At 40.6% G+C, this 15669-nt stretch overlaps 1 protein-coding gene across 3 annotated transcripts in view; it reads left to right on the top strand.

The window, feature by feature from the left end:
- Nucleotides 1-2216: 2216 nt before the first annotated feature.
- The window catches only part of dorip1 (dopamine receptor interacting protein 1), a 17096-nt gene continuing 3643 nt past the window's right edge, over nt 2217-15669 (top strand). Inside the window, exons 1-4 of one of the 3 annotated variants that reach the window (XM_070879434.1) lie at nt 2315-2399; nt 4295-4770; nt 11524-12048; nt 15256-15345. In XM_070879434.1, the coding sequence (XP_070735535.1) occupies nt 4742-4770; nt 11524-12048; nt 15256-15345 (644 nt within the window). In that variant the 5' untranslated portion in view covers nt 2315-2399; nt 4295-4741. Of the gene's footprint in view, nt 2400-4235; nt 4771-11523; nt 12049-15255; nt 15346-15669 lie in introns of all 3 variants that reach the window. The other 2 variants (XM_070879435.1, XM_070879433.1) reach the window with 2 other exon arrangements.

Raw genomic sequence — 15669 nt, 5'->3', positions numbered from 1 at the left:
TACCCCATGCGATTTGATTTGACCAATCGATATGTAGGTTAAAATCCCCCATGTTCCTTTTTCACATGCCTCCATTATTCCCTTGATTATTGTCCGCCCCACCGTGAAGTTATTATTTGGGTACCTATAAACTACGCCCACCAGTGACTTTTTCCTCTAACTATCTCTAATCTCCACCCACAATGATTCAACATTTTGTTCATTAGAGCTAATATCATCTCTCACAACTGCCCTGATATCATCCTTTATTAACAGAGCTACCCCACCTCCTTTCCCTTCTTGTCTATCCTTCCGAATTGTCAGATGCCCCTGTATGTTTAATTCCCAGTCTTGGCCACCCTGCAGCCACGTTTCTGTAATGGCCACCAAATCATACCCATTTGTAATGATTTGTGCCGTCAACTCATTTACTTCATTTCGAATGCTGCGTGCGTTTAGGTAGAGTGTTTTAATACTAGTTTTAAACCATGATTTTTAGTTTTGACCCCTCCTGCAGCCCCCTTATATTCATACATATTGTCCCTTCCTATCATCTTGTGGTTTACCCTTACCCCAGTGCTACTCTGCTCTGTTGCCTCCTGCCTTTTGCATTCTTTCTTGGGGTCCTGTTCATCTGAGCTCTCACCCACTCTAACTAGCTCAGAGCCCTCTCCTGGGTTCCGAATACTCCTTGCATTGAGGCACAGAGCTTTCAGGCTTGCCTTTTTATTACACTTTGACCCTTTAGAATTTTGCTGTACAGTGGCCCTTTTTGTTTTTTGCCTTGGGTTTCTCTGCCCTCCACTTTTCCTCATCTCCTTTCTGTCTTTTGCTTCTGCCTCTATTTTATTTCCGTGTCTCCCTGCATAGGTTCCCATCCCCCTGCCATATTAGTTTAACTCCTCCCCAACAGCACTAGCAAACACTCCCCCTAGGACATTGGTTCTGGTCCTGCCCAGGTGCAGACCGTCCGGTTTGTACTGGTCCCACTTCCCCCAGAACCGGTTCCAATGCCCCAGGAATTTGAATCCCTCCCTGCTGCACCACTGCTCAAGCCACATATTCATCTGAGCTATCCTGTGATTCCTACTCTGACTAGCACGTGGCACTGGTAGCAATCCCGAGATTACTACTTTTGAGGTCCTACTTTTTAATTTAGCTCCTAGCTCCTTAAATTCATCTCGTAGGACCTCATCCCGTTTTTTACCTATATTGTTGGTACCTATATGCACGACAACTGGCTGTTCACCCTCCCTGTTCAGAATGTCCTACACCCGCTCCGAGACATCCTTGACCCTTATTGCTGTGGGTCTGGAATCACAGACTGAGTAAGGACGGCAGATTTCCTTCCCTAAAGGACATTAGAATGGCAGATTTGCTTAAACCCTTTTGCTGGTACTTTAACATAGCATGGACACATGCATTCTTTCAACTCCTGTAGGTGCCAATTACTGGCACATACTCCAAGAGCGGTATTAAAATAGCTCATGTTGAAGCTCAAAGAGACCTAGGAGTCTGGACACTCAACTTGTCCAACCAATGCATCGAACCTTGGTTAGAGCACACTTGGAGTACTGCATACAATTCTGTTCGCCATATTAAAAAAAGGATATAGAGGCACTAGAGAGGATGCAGAGAGGATTTACAAGGATGATACCAGAAATGCGAGGGTATACCTATCAGGAAAGGATGAACAGGCTGGCTCCAGACTGCAGAGCGGTGACCTAATAGAGGTCTTTAAAATTATGAAAGATTTTGATAGAGTAAATACAGAGTGTTTCCACTTGTGCAGAACAGCATAACTAGAGGCCATCAATAGAAGATAGTCACCAAGAAATCAAATAGGGAATTCAGAGGAAACTTCTTTACCCAAAGTGTGATGATAATGTGGAACTCGCTACCAGGGTGTGGTTAAAGCAAATAGTGTAGATGCATTTAAGGGGCAGTTAGATAGGCATATGAGGGAGTAGGGAATATGATTCCAACAACTGGAGGGTTTTCACCTTGAATCCTCATTGACCTCAATTTTACTAAGGCTGCTGGCAAATTGCCTCAAAGCGCCGATCGCCTCGCGCTGACTGCGAGACGTGCCGAAGCTCACGCACCAACATACGCTCAGCCAGGCTCCGCCCCCTGCGCTAGCCCCGCCCACAGGTCCGGCCCAGGCCGGCCCAGCCTCGCGTGCAGGCGCGGTGTGCGCCGGGACGGTGGGTGACGTTGCACAATAACAACAACAGGCAGCGAGCGCAGGCGCAGGGGCAGGACAAGACAAGCACAGCACAGCACAGCACATCCTCACAGCCAGTGGCTGATGGCGACATGGATGCCAGCTGTGTGCCTTGCGGCGTGACTGTCGGAACGGCAGGCGACGCCCATAACTTCTTGAAGCAGACGGGGGATGGATATTGCCAGCCCGAGAGGTAAGAATATATTTTAAGCCATGAATTTAAAAAGAGCAGCGAGTGAGAGTCGGGCGTGTGAGTTTGCTGAAGAACTTGTGCGGAGTTTATTGGCTGCAGAAGGTGTGTCCGTCGCTGGGCCTCAGACCAGTGCAGCTCTGGAAATAAATATTCGTTTACAAATGCACTTTGGGTTTTAGAGACCTGTCGTGCCTTTCGTGGGGTTTCAGACAGCGGATCTGGTCCCTTGTAATCTACATCCTGTTCGGGCGCAGTGAATTTCTGTGCAGCTTTATTTCACTCCCATTGCGTGAAGGCATGTATCACAACTTTATGAAAAGTTTGTTTTGCTGGTACAGTCTTCCATTTTAAAAAAAATCCTCAACACCAAGAGCTACCCGTGGATTTTGCCCTGCTGTCTTACTACGGATTGAGAATTGGATTAAGAAAAGTTGGATTGGCTAAATCGAGATGCACATTAGGACAGTGGTATATTTGTACTTTAAAAAAAAAAATAACTAACGGTGGTTTGGTCTCGCATTTTAATTTCCGACCTGTAACCTGAGTAAAATTGGAGATGATAAAAGATCTGAGTTGCAATTCTTGCACGTCAACAACAAAAAAAATGATGTGTGTTGGTGTATGAGGTATGGTTTCACACGTGACTGTTCTTTTTTTTATTCGTTCCTCGGATGTTCTATAACTATCCAAACGATCATTCTTTGTGAGCCTAAACAGTGTATTTTGGAAGATGCAGGGGTCACTTAATGGCAACCAACATGGAATTCCTTGGCTTCTTACTCTTTCTTTCACACACATATATGTGTGTGTGTCGTCTGTGCAGACACTTCCCTTGGGGACATTGGATAAGAGTATGAGGGAAGTCAACACAGAACAAATATTTTATATAGCTCAGAATTACATTATCGTGCTTTTTCCTCAGTGAGTTACTGAGTACCTGAGTGTGTTCTGGGCTGGTGCAGTTGTGGAATTCTGATTTATCTAAGCTCTCAAAGCTTTGTTGATTTGTGTAATGGTTATAACAGCTCCATATTATATTTGCAGGAGATTATTAATGCTATATAGCATTGCATTAGTTGTTTTTAACTAGTCTTGAGAAGTGATCTTTGCAATGAATGTTATTAATGGGTTTTCTCATTTCATGTTTCTATGAAGCTGCATAGAAATCTTAGTAGTGGTAAATTTAAGATGGAACTCCCTCCCTAACAGCAGTGTGGGAGTACCTTCACCACATGGATTGCAGCGGTTTAGGAAGGTGGCTCACCACCATCTTCTCGGGCAATAAATGCTGACCTTGCCAGTGAAGCCCACAACCCTTGAACAATTTTTTTTTAAAGCTGAAACTCAACCTGAAAATGTGTTCATGACTTTATATAGAATTGGCCAAACAAATGTTCTTTTTAAAATCTGTCAGTATACATTTTAAGAAAGAAAATAATTTGAAATAGGCCCACTGCAAAGACTGTCATTTCTACCTGGATGTTCGGAGTTGACTGCAGTACTGCTTTTTTGATAATTTGGACCCTGAATGTATCGTGCATCCCTTGGCAAATCGTGAAATACAAACTCGTTATTCTGTCCATTATTGAAGCTGGCGTAAAAACAGTAAGATGGAAGCAGCTGGATTTTGAATTCAATTCCCTCATTATTTAAAGATACAATTTTTGCATGGCTGCAAAAGGATTTACAAATAATTTTTTAAAAAGTCAATGGGTTCTTTAAGCAAGCTCGCCAAGATGGGTTTGGCCAGTTAGCCATTTTCTTTTTGTCTGAAGCACTTGTAAGGATAAGTGAAAGAAAGAACTTGTATTTATACGGTGCATTTTATGTTCGCAGGATGTCCCAAAGTGCTTCACAATGAATTTCTTTTGAAGTGTTGTCACATTGTTTTGTAGGCAAATGCAGCAGTGCACAACAAAGTGTCAGAAACAGCAATGAGATGAAGGACCAATTTATTTCTTTTGAAGAAATCTTTGACATCCATCTGAACAGACCTTGGTTTAAGGTCTCATCCAAAAGAAAGCACCTAGAAACAATGCAGCACTCCCTCATTACTGCATTGAAGTACTCAATTCCTGGATTGGTGTTGAATCTACAACCTTCTGACTCAGAAGCAAGAATGCTACCACTGAACTAATTTGAAACTTGGCTGATGCAGTTTTATAATCTCTGGCCTGTACACACCTATCACAACCAAAAGGAATGGTACTGCTGCTTGCTAAATAATAAACAATGACTTTCCAATACTATGGATTCAATATGAACAGGATAGTTTGTGCAGAGCTGGGATTAGTGGACTATATTCCAGAACTACTTCAGGAAATGATGGTTCTGTGACATTAATGCACAATGTGTTTGAATATATAGCAAAGTGAGTAAATACAAAATTTAAATCTTGCAAGTTTTCTGCTTGCAACTGTATGACAAGAAAAGACACTCTTGTATTTCAGTTCTATGCAGCAGGTTGCAAGTATTACCACTGTAAAGAGCCTAAGAATAGCAGGTTATGATACGGATTTTGTAAGCTCGGAGAAAAAGAAAACTAGCACTGAATACACTTATAATTAAATTTGTTGCATTCATGACTAACTTATCACATAGACATTGCTGATTACATGTATAATGAAGATAATACAGCTTGTCCTTTTAGGCAAATATAAATGTTAGATATGATTCAACCTATAACTTACTTGTTTACAAGTCTTCAGTAGTAGCTATTCTAGTGTACTCCATCAATAATCAAAGTTGAAGGTTTCTTTGTCTCCTTGACTTCCTTCATATCAAGCTTTTTAAAATGTTCTTGTAGAAAGTTCAAGTTATTGTTTTAAAAAATCTCTACTTTTTGTTTTATTTGGAACGGGTTACTTAGTAAATTGTATGTATTATAAAAATAGTGGAGCTGATTCGAAAAATAATTTTAAAAGGGAGCTGGGCAGGTATTTGAGGATCGGGAACTTGCAGGGTAACGGACAAAAAGTGGGGGCGTGGGATTAAGCACAGCAGCTCTTCCAAAGAGCCAGCACAGGCACGATGGGCCAAATGGCCGCCTCCTGTTTCTATGATATCTGCTTGGGCCTCAGCTATTCACAATTTATATCAATGATTTGGGTGAGGGGACCAAATGTAATATATCCCCAAGTTTGCTGGTGATACAAAGCTAGGTGGGAATGTGAGGAGGATGCAGAGGGACTTCAAGGGGATTATAGACAGGCTAGGTGAGTGGGCAAGAACCATGGTAAATGGAATATAATGTGGAGAAATGTAAAGTTATCCACTTTTTGGTAGGAAAAACAGTATTTTTTAAACAGTGAAATATTTGGGAAATCTTGGTGTTCAACGAGACTTTGTACATGAATCACTGAAAGTTAACATGCAAATACAGTAAGCAATTAAAAAAACAACTGATATGTTGACCTTTATTACAAGAGGATTTGAGTAACATAGAAACATAGAAAATAGGTGCAGGAGTAGGCCATTCGGCCCTTCGAGCCTGCACTGCCATTCAATGAGTTCATGGACATGCAACTTCAATACCCCATTCCTGCTTTCTCGCCATACTCCTTGACCCCCCTAGTAGTAAGGACTACATCTAACTCCTTTTTTAATATATTTAGTGAATTGGCCTCAACAACTTTCTGTGGTAGAGAATTCCACAGGTTCACCACTCTCTGGGTGAAGAAGTTTCCCCTCATCTCTGTCCTAAATGGCTTACCCCTTATCCTTAGACTGTGACCCCTGGTTCTGGACTTCCCCAACATTGGGAACATTCTTCCTGCATCTAACCTTCTAAACCCGTCAGAATTTTAAAAGTTTCTATGTGATACTCTCTCATTCTTCTGAATTCCAGTGAATACAAGCCCAGTTTATCCAGTCTTTCTTGATATGTCAGTCCCGCCATCCCAGGGATCAGTCTGGTGAACCTTCGCTGCACTCCCTCAATAGCAAGAATGTCCTTCCTCAAGTTAGGAGACCAAAACTGTATACAATACTCCAGGTGTGGCCTCACCAAGGCCCTGTACAACTGTAGTAACATCTCCCTGCCCCTGTACTCAAATCCCCTCGCTATGAAGGCCAACATGCCATTTGCTTTCTTAACTGCCTGCTGTACCTACATGCCAACCTTCAATGACTGATGTATTATGACACCCAGGTCTCGTTGCACCTCCCCTTTTCCTAATCTGTCACCATTCAGATAATAGTCTGTCTCTCTGTTTTTACCACCAAAGTGGATAACCTCACATTTATCCACATTATACTTTATCTGCCATGCATTTGCCCACTCACCTGACCTATCCAAGTCACTCTGCAGCCTCATAGCATCCTCCTCGCAGCTCACACTGCCACCCAACTTAGTGTCATCCGCAAATTTGGAGATACTACATTTAATCCCCTCGTCTAAATCATTAATGTACAGTGTAAACAGCTGGGACCCCAGCACAGAACCTTGCGGTACCCCACTAGTCACTGCCTGCCATTCTGTAAAGTACCCATTTACTCCTACTCCAAGAGTATAGGAGTAAATATGTCTTACTGCAATTTTATAGGGCCCTGGTGAGACCTGGAGTATTATGTACAGTTTTGGTTGTCTTGCCTAAGGAAGGATATACTTGCCATAGAGGGAGTGCAATGAAGGTTCACCAGACTGATTCCTGGGATGAGAGGGATTGTCCTATGGGGTGAGATTGAGTAGACTAGGCCTATATTCTCCTAGAGTTTCGAAGAATAAGGGGTGATCTTATTGAAACATACGAGATTCTTACAGGGCTTGACAGGGTAGATGCAGGGAGGATGTTTCCCCTGGCTGGGGAGTCTAGAACCAGAGGTCACAGCCTCAGAAGGGTTTGGCCATTTAGGACTGAGATGAGGAGAAATTTCTTCACTCAGGGTGGTGAATCTTTGGAATTCTCTACCCAAGAGGGCTGTGGATGCTCAGTCGTTGAGTATATTCAAGACCGAGGTAGAGATTTTTGAATATTAAGGGATATGGGAATAGTGCAGAAAAGTGGAGTTGAGGTAGAAGATCAGCCATGATATTGAATGGCAGAGCAGGCCCGAGGGGCCAAAAGACCTACTGTTGCTCCAAATTCTTATGTTCTTGTGTTCTTTATCAGTTGGTGGATAGTCTGCAACTTTGTCATTGCTATTCAGGCTCCTCATGAAGAGCCTTAAACAGCATGGTGGTAAAATGGCTGAGTGGCAGAATATAGGGTTATCTTTGTTTCTCCTACTATTATACTAAGTTCTCTATCTCGGCTATACTGTTGTGGGGAAGGGTTCAGTGGAGGCCAGACATTTTGCACCGGGACATAGGGAATAATTGGAGGGAGACCAGGCCTGTTTGTACATCCAATAGTTGGCTTTAACGTAGCATAAGTAGAGCTCAGTTGCCCATCCTCAGATGATGCATGATTTGGAGACCAGACACACATTTGACAAAATAATCAAAAGGTTTAACTGTCAAGATATTTAAAGTTATGCTTCTTTAAAAAATATTTGTGTAGTGCATTCATAATTTGGATGGTCATAGCAAGTTCTTTGATTATTCAGGTTTAGATGAAGACAGATAAGTGGTAGTTAGCATCTCATGTAAGTTGTTGACACAACTTTTGCAGAATAGGTCCTTTTTTAATTTGCTCTACACAGAATATATTCATTTTAATAACTAACCTAAATTGGCTAGTTCGAATGACTGTCTCAGTTTGTATTTAAACTGCAACCCATTAGATTCTTGTACCTTACTTATACCAGAACAAACATATCTACTTTTGAATGCAATATAAACTTAAATTCTGCCCTGCAATGCAGGCAATTATGAATGATCGCCACATATGTCGGAGCTCTTAATGGCAGAATGAATTCCGAGGCAGCATAGTATAAACAGGAAGCAAATTCCCCTTGGTCTGCTCTTGTTGGCATATGTGATATTTATAGATACAGATTTGGCATAAACACATTGCAAGTGTCTCTGTGTAGAGCAATGTCTACATGTGCCAATTAATTGACTATCTTTGCCATGCATGCACTGTATTAGATATTGTCAATTAAATAGTAACATCTCACTGAAAATAGACTCCAACCCCAGATCAAGCATAAGGTTTTCTAATTGTCACTGGAAACACAATGTTGAGTTCAATCTGTTAAACTAATTTGATTTAGATTGGGCCACTATCCTGCACATTCCTTCAAAAAAAATGTCCGCATTGGCAGGTATCCATTTGATAAATAAAACTGCAGACAATAGCTACAAAACAGTTTATATCACATTCATGTTCTAGGAAATGGTATGTAGTTAAATTTCAGATTGAAAACAAAAAGACTTTGTTGTATTGTCTTGTCTCTTCACTGTACTAAAGCTATACATTTATTTAAGTACATTTAAAAGTGAATCCAAATGTTAATTTATTTGGTCAAACATTTTAGTCATAATTCTTCACAATGTAAACATTTCTAATAGTTTGAATATTTTTGATTCTACTTGTATGTTGGGGTGGGTGAGTGAGTGACTTCCCAACAATGTGGGATGCTGGAGCTTTGCGTTTGGAGGAAGAAATCAAAATAAATAAATACAATTTACTCCTTATAATTCAAAGTAATTCTTGCGCTAGTAAATTTGAATTATCCAATAACTTGAGTTAATGAAATATAAATAGGAAAGCGGGAATTTAGAGTTTAAAAATTGAAATATTGGATAATTTGAATTAAGTGACTTTAGTAGACAGTAGTAAACAAAAAATGGCGGATGGAGAAGTAGTAACAAGAGAATACAACTCTTTGCTACTTGCTGGACTAGTTTGAACTTGGGATGGGATTTAGTGTGGATTTTGACCTTTTTGTTAATTCGATGGCAGGGGAAGAGAAGGTTATTATAATTTGATACCATTGTTTTTAGTACCATTCTTTTCCATAACTTTTTAGTGATTTGGTAAAACAAGTTATTCACTTTAAATGTACTGTGTATGTGTATGAATAATCAATATCGGAGAGGCAGTTGCCTGCGTAATTCAATTGAGGAAGCCAGATAAAGATCATAATGTTAGAAGTTTTAGTGGATTGAGGCCCTTATTTGAACCATACATTGCATTGAAGCTACAGCTGTATTACATTGGTTGTCTATTTTGAGCTGCTGGTGTGATGGAGGTGAGTTGTACTGTAGAAATTAAATACATATAGATCCTTAGTTAGATTACATTTCGATTTCGAGTACTTGGACAGATTAGGTGAGTGGGCAAATACATGGCAGATGCAGTATAATGTGGATAAATGTGAGGTTATCCATTTTGGGGACAAAAACACAAAGGCAGAATATTATCTGAATGGCGGCAGACTAGAAAAAGGGGAGGTGCAACGAGACCTGGGTGTAATGGTTCATCAGTCACTGAGTGGGCACGCAGATACAGCAGGTGGTAAAGAAGGCAAATGGTATGTTAGCCTTCATAACTAGGGGATTTGAATATAGGAGCAGGGAGGTCTTACTGCGGTTGTACAGGGCCTTGGTGAGGCCTCATCCTGGAATATTGTGTTCAGTTTTGGTCTCCTAGTCTGAGGAAGGACGTTCTTGCTATTGAGGGAGTGTAGTGAAGGTTCACCAGACTGATTCCAGGATGGCTGGGCTGTCATATGAGGAGAGACTGGATCAACTGGACCTTTACTCACTGGTGTTTAGAAGGATGAGAAGGGATCTCATAGAAACATATAAGATCCTGACGGAACTGGACAGGTTAGATGCGGGAAGAATGTTCTCGATGTTGGGGAAGTCCAGAATCAGGGGACATAGTCTTAGGATAAGGGGTAGGCCATTTAGGACTGAGATGAGGAGAAACTTCTTCTGAGAGTTGTTGACCTGTGGAATTCCCTGCCGCAGATAGTTGTTGATGCCAGTTCATTGGATATATTTAAGAGGGAGTTAAATATGGCCCTTACGGTTAAGGGGATCAAGGGGAATAGAGAAAGCAGGAAAGGGGTACTGAGGGAATGATCAGCCATGATCTTATTGAATGGCGGTGCAGGCTCGAAGGGCCGAATGGCCTGCTCCTGCACCTATTCTAAGTTTCTATGCACCGTTCCGGTCTCCATATTACAAAAAGGATATATAGGCACTGGAGAAGGTGTAACAAAAAAAGATTTCCAAGAATTATACTAGAACTGAGGAGAATGATACCGGAACTGAGAGGTTATAACTATCAGGAGGAACTGAACAGGATAAGGCGCTCTTTTTCTAGAAAATAGCAGGCTGAGGGGTGACCAAATAGAGGTCTTTAAAAATTATGAAGGGGTTTGATAGGGTCAACAGAGAGATGTTTCCACTTGAGAGGGTGTCCAAAACCAAGTGTCATAAATATGAAATAGTCACTAATAAATCCAATTAAGAATTGCTACCACATGGAGTAGTTGAGGCAAATAGCATAGATGTTAGAAACGTACATGAGGGAGAAAGGAATAGAAGGATTATGCTGATGAGGTTAGATGAAGTAGGGTGGAGAAGGCGCATGTGGAATATATAACCAGCATAGATCTGTTGGGCCGAATGTCCTGTTTTTGTGCTGTAAATTGTATGTACTCAACACTGATAGCATTGTATGAATATATCCACTAATAAATAGACTGGTAAATAAACTCATTTTATGAGCATGTTCTGTCTTGGTAAAAACTTGATTTGAGTAAATCCGTCAGATTATCCTTTACTGAAACAATTTTATAGATTGTTTATCTTGAAGATCATACTGCAATAAAGTTACGAAACCAATTGAAGAGCACATTCTGTTCTAAATATTATAGTATCCTAGGCATTTCAAAAGTGTGGCACTCCCTGCTAGCTGATTATCCCCTACTTGTGCCATGCTAACAGCTGACTTGCGCTGGTGAATTCAGCAATCCAGTTGGCTAATTGCTCAAGTCTGGTTTTGTAATCTCTATTACATGACAACATCACCCTGTTGGCCAGTAGTCTCATTTAAATTAAAATAATACTTCTGGACCTATCTGGATAGCCACATAAAGGATAACTGAGCAGAAAAACTGAAGATGTTTTATCTTTACGTTGACTGACAGCACCCAGTATGTTTACATTGGCTTGTATCATTTCATTAATATCTAAGCACAATGCTTTTTTTTATCTTTATTCTAGGACAAAAACATTATTTGAAGAGATCCGAGCATCTGTTACAAATAATTCAAATGAAGATAGATCTTTCTGGAGACCTGTTCTTCCATGGGGTGGAGTGTATACCATTAAAGCTGGAAGAAAGGCAATGGCTTGCACTCCACTGTATGTGAGGATAACCCTAAAAAACACTTGCACCATTGATGGGTTTTTGATGTTGCTGTATGTGATTCTCAGTGAAAATGAGAATTTTCGTAGAGAGTTATCCAGCTACTTGGGAAAGGAGTTTGTTGAGCGCTTTCTGTATTTGATGGATTCTTATAAATTCACAACCGTGAAGTTGTTGTGGATTTGGGATAAAATGGAAAAATGTCAGTACAAATCTGAAGTGCACAAGGCCTCGCTAGAAATTGATCTTTTTGGAAATGAACACGAAAACTTCACACGAAACCTGGAGAACCTTATGACCACTATTCAGGAGACTTTCTGTTCTAATGGGAGATGTCCAGCACGTGCACAGGAAGATCAACGCAAGACAATTATAATCTAGTAGGTTGATCCTTTTATTTACATCAGTAAGGAAACTGGGTGGTACATTTTTCTTGCAGCCTTGGAACCTGTGTTTTGTACCTCAGATTGAATCCAGAAAACTGAGGTTTCTGTGAAATGAGTTAGGACAGTCTAAAGCCTGTTCTTACTGGGTATGAGTTAATAGGACAAAAACTGTTCTTAAATTGACCTAGTTTGTTACCAAGGAACTTATGAGTAATTGCTATGGGAAATAAGACAATGCAAACTGGTGCAATGTTTGTTTTGAAGTTGGGTGAAATAGAATGCGCTTCATTCTCTCTGGGAGCAGAGATTCCTCAGAATTTATCTCTTTGTCCGGTAAAAAAACAACTACAAACATTTTTTAAATAGTATCTAGGTTCTTAGTAGGTCAAGGTTCATGTGTCCCAATCTGAGATTCCGTGGGATCACATCATGGTGACTAATGCACACATTTTACTAGTGCACAAATTTTACTAGTCAAGTCTGTAATTTTGTTGTAAATCACTTTGCTGAAATGCAGTATAATTCTGCTAAAACAGTAATGTGATCTTGTCCTAAAATAAAGCATCATACCATTGTAGATGGTACAACATCTCTGGGGGTGGGGGGTGTAAAATATAGGTACAATAGGCCTTATTGAAATACATTACATTAATTGGTTTTGAAGCTTATGAGAGAGAGAGAGAGAGAAAGTGGGCTAGAACTGTGATAGAAGCAAATGACTGCCAAGTAGCCCTTTAATAACATCTATTACATGATCATTTATTGCCATTTGGGTGGTGTAGAAAGGGCCCAAGTTTTCCCAGGAGTTGCTCCTATTTTTTTTGGAGCAGCTAGTTTTTTTTTGAAGTATCTTAAAAATCGCAATTCTCCCCATTTAGTTTGCTCCAGTTTGTGAGTTAGTTCAGTTTCTTTTTAGTTCAGTTATTTTTTCAAAAGGAGGCGTTACTAGCCACTTATGCCTGTTTTGGCCATTTTAAGCAAGTTTAGCCAGCGAAAAGTTACTCCAAACTAACTTAGGCCAGCATATGTGTCCACTTTTGTACACTCAGAAAAACCTTGCGGAGACTTAAGAAATCGAAACAGGTAGCCAGAGATGGCGGAGGGGAGGGGGAGGGGGAGGGGAAGGGAAGGGAAGGAGAAGGGAAGGAGAAGTGAGAGGATTTTCCAAAGCACTAAACACCTTCACAACAACATTTAAAGAAGCATACATACATTTAAAGCACTAAACAAAGCAGTACATTTAAAGCACCAAGCACTAAACAAGGCACAAAATTAAGCATTCAATAACAAATGAAAAAAATACAAGGAAAGCACCAAAACTTAAAAGCACAAAAAGTAATAAGCAATTAATTAACAAATAAAAAAAAAAATAGAAGGAACCCTGTGCCTAAAGCACCAACTGAGATTTGTTAGTGATGTTTAAACATTGTTCCCTCTTCTTTCCTTTATGAAAGAGCAGCAGAAACTAAGGTCTGCAGAGACCGACTAGGGCTGCCGCCCCACTGACTTTCAACCTTTTACGGGCGGGAATTTTTTCCCTTTTTTGCCCATTTTTCGGGTTTTTGGTCGGGCTTTAAAAACTGAAGCCTGGCAGAGGCAGGGGCTTCGCCCCCATCGCGTGCGACCCGATTAAGCCCTGAAAGGAGTTAGAAAATCGCACCAGCAAGACTAAGTGCCAGGCTTGATAAATCATTAACCAGAAGTCGCTGGAGAGACACAGGCGACCAGGGCTGAAGGTTGAGGCCGGATCGAGGCCGGCCATAACCGGGAGTCAAAATCCCTGTTTCTGGAAGTCCGATGAGGTCGGATTCGGCCGCCTACCGGCCTGCGGTTGAAGGTTTCCCGCTTTGGGAGAGAGTGAAGGAGAAAAGCAGGGGAAAAAATCGACTGGTTGTTCAAATGATTTAAGTGTTAATATACAGCTGCCAATATTAAAATATTTTCAAATGCAAGCATATATTGACATGATTGCATCTAAAATTTTAGTCATTCAAAGAAAACACAAGCTTGCAACTTCAAATTTCCTGATTCATCACTTGAAATTAATGTGATTTCTCCTCCTCTTCCTACACACAAATTACCATTCACAATACTCCTTCCCCCCCCCCCCCCCCCCTGCCCCCGATCAAAACTCAGTCTCCCTGCACCAACCTGTTTCTTGCAGCCCTCAGCGGCCGGCCAGTCAGCCTGGGATAGGGGCGGGACGTGTTCTGCAGGCATCATCATTACAATCATGGGAATAGCTACTGTGCATGCGCGCAGCTGTTGGCGCTGTAGCTCCGCCCCCCCCATTCCACGAAGACCACTGCACCAGGACCTGGGACACACAGCAGAACGGGGAGAATACCTAGGTAACTTTTAGGTGCAGTTTTTGTCCTAAAAAGTCACGCATCTCCGAGATGCGCCGTTCTAAGACTGCGGGCAAACTTGGGCCCTATGTAACTAACTGGACAGTCCATAATTGAATTCGTGTTTACTTATCCAAAATCCGTGTAAATAAAACTGATTGGCACAAACCTTTAATGTTGAGGGCATACTGAAGAGGAATTTTTAACTTTACACCTCTACAAGTTTGTCCTCCTTGCAGAATGGGAGTGTTTAGGATGTAGCTGGTATTGAAAACCTGCTTTCAAAGGCAGACGAAGGAAGCTAGCAGAAAAAGTAATGATAAAAGAATAAAATTTGCACTGAACAAACTTCACCTTTATAGCCATTCAGTTATGCTATCTCCATATTGTGCATTCATTTTGGGAAAAGCATTTGAACAAAGGAGGCTTAGTTTGCAAGAAAATGACCAGAATTTGTAAACACTGCATTCATTGATTTCATCACTGTTTTAATTGTCATCATATGATACAAGTCCTAAGAGGTAGCTTCTGGTTAATTTAAACTTTGTTGTTCATGCATTGTGCTACGTGAGAAAAATCCTTCAAATCAGAATTATTAAACGATCAATTTATTTCTACAGTTAGTCCTACTACAAAAGGATCTAAGATATTATTAGGAGATGCCAGTTTTGAAATCATTATACTGTAATCAACATATTAGCTTGTTACCGTGAGATTTTTTTCTAGAACAGAACACTTTTTTTAGTCTGAAATTCTGTCTTTATTTAAGCTGATAATATATTGACATGATGTACATTATTGTTTATGACCTGATTTCCAATTCAGATGCTAAAATATCATTTCTTTTCTAAAGTCCTTCACAAGATTCTCTCCTGGGTGATGTAATTCAAGCAGCCGTGGATGAATTATTCTGTCCCAGGATTGAGCTGTGCTTAGAACTTGGGTATGTTCACAGACTTACTTCATGTGCTTACAAACTGAACACAGGCCATATATAGTCACTTAATTGCTTTAACGTTTAGCATGTATTGGGTTAATGCCCATTGTAGGAAATGATTTATTATGATAGGAATCTGTCTGGAGCTGTGCCAGTATTAAAGTGAAGCAGTGAGCAAGCAATATTAATTTGGTATGACTCAGAAGCTGAATAATAAATGACCAAAATGGTGTCAAGTAAACAAACTCCTCTTTGCCTTTGCCTGTCTGAACACATGTCCAAAATTGTCACAGAAAAACCTCACTTTGCACTTGACTTTTTTCCCTCCCC

The sequence above is a fragment of the Pristiophorus japonicus genome, chromosome 4 (genome assembly GCF_044704955.1).
Source record: "Pristiophorus japonicus isolate sPriJap1 chromosome 4, sPriJap1.hap1, whole genome shotgun sequence".
Taxonomy (NCBI): domain Eukaryota; kingdom Metazoa; phylum Chordata; class Chondrichthyes; family Pristiophoridae; genus Pristiophorus; species Pristiophorus japonicus.
The sequence above is the reverse complement of the archived record's forward strand: the minus strand, read 5'-3'. Positions and strand labels throughout refer to the sequence as shown.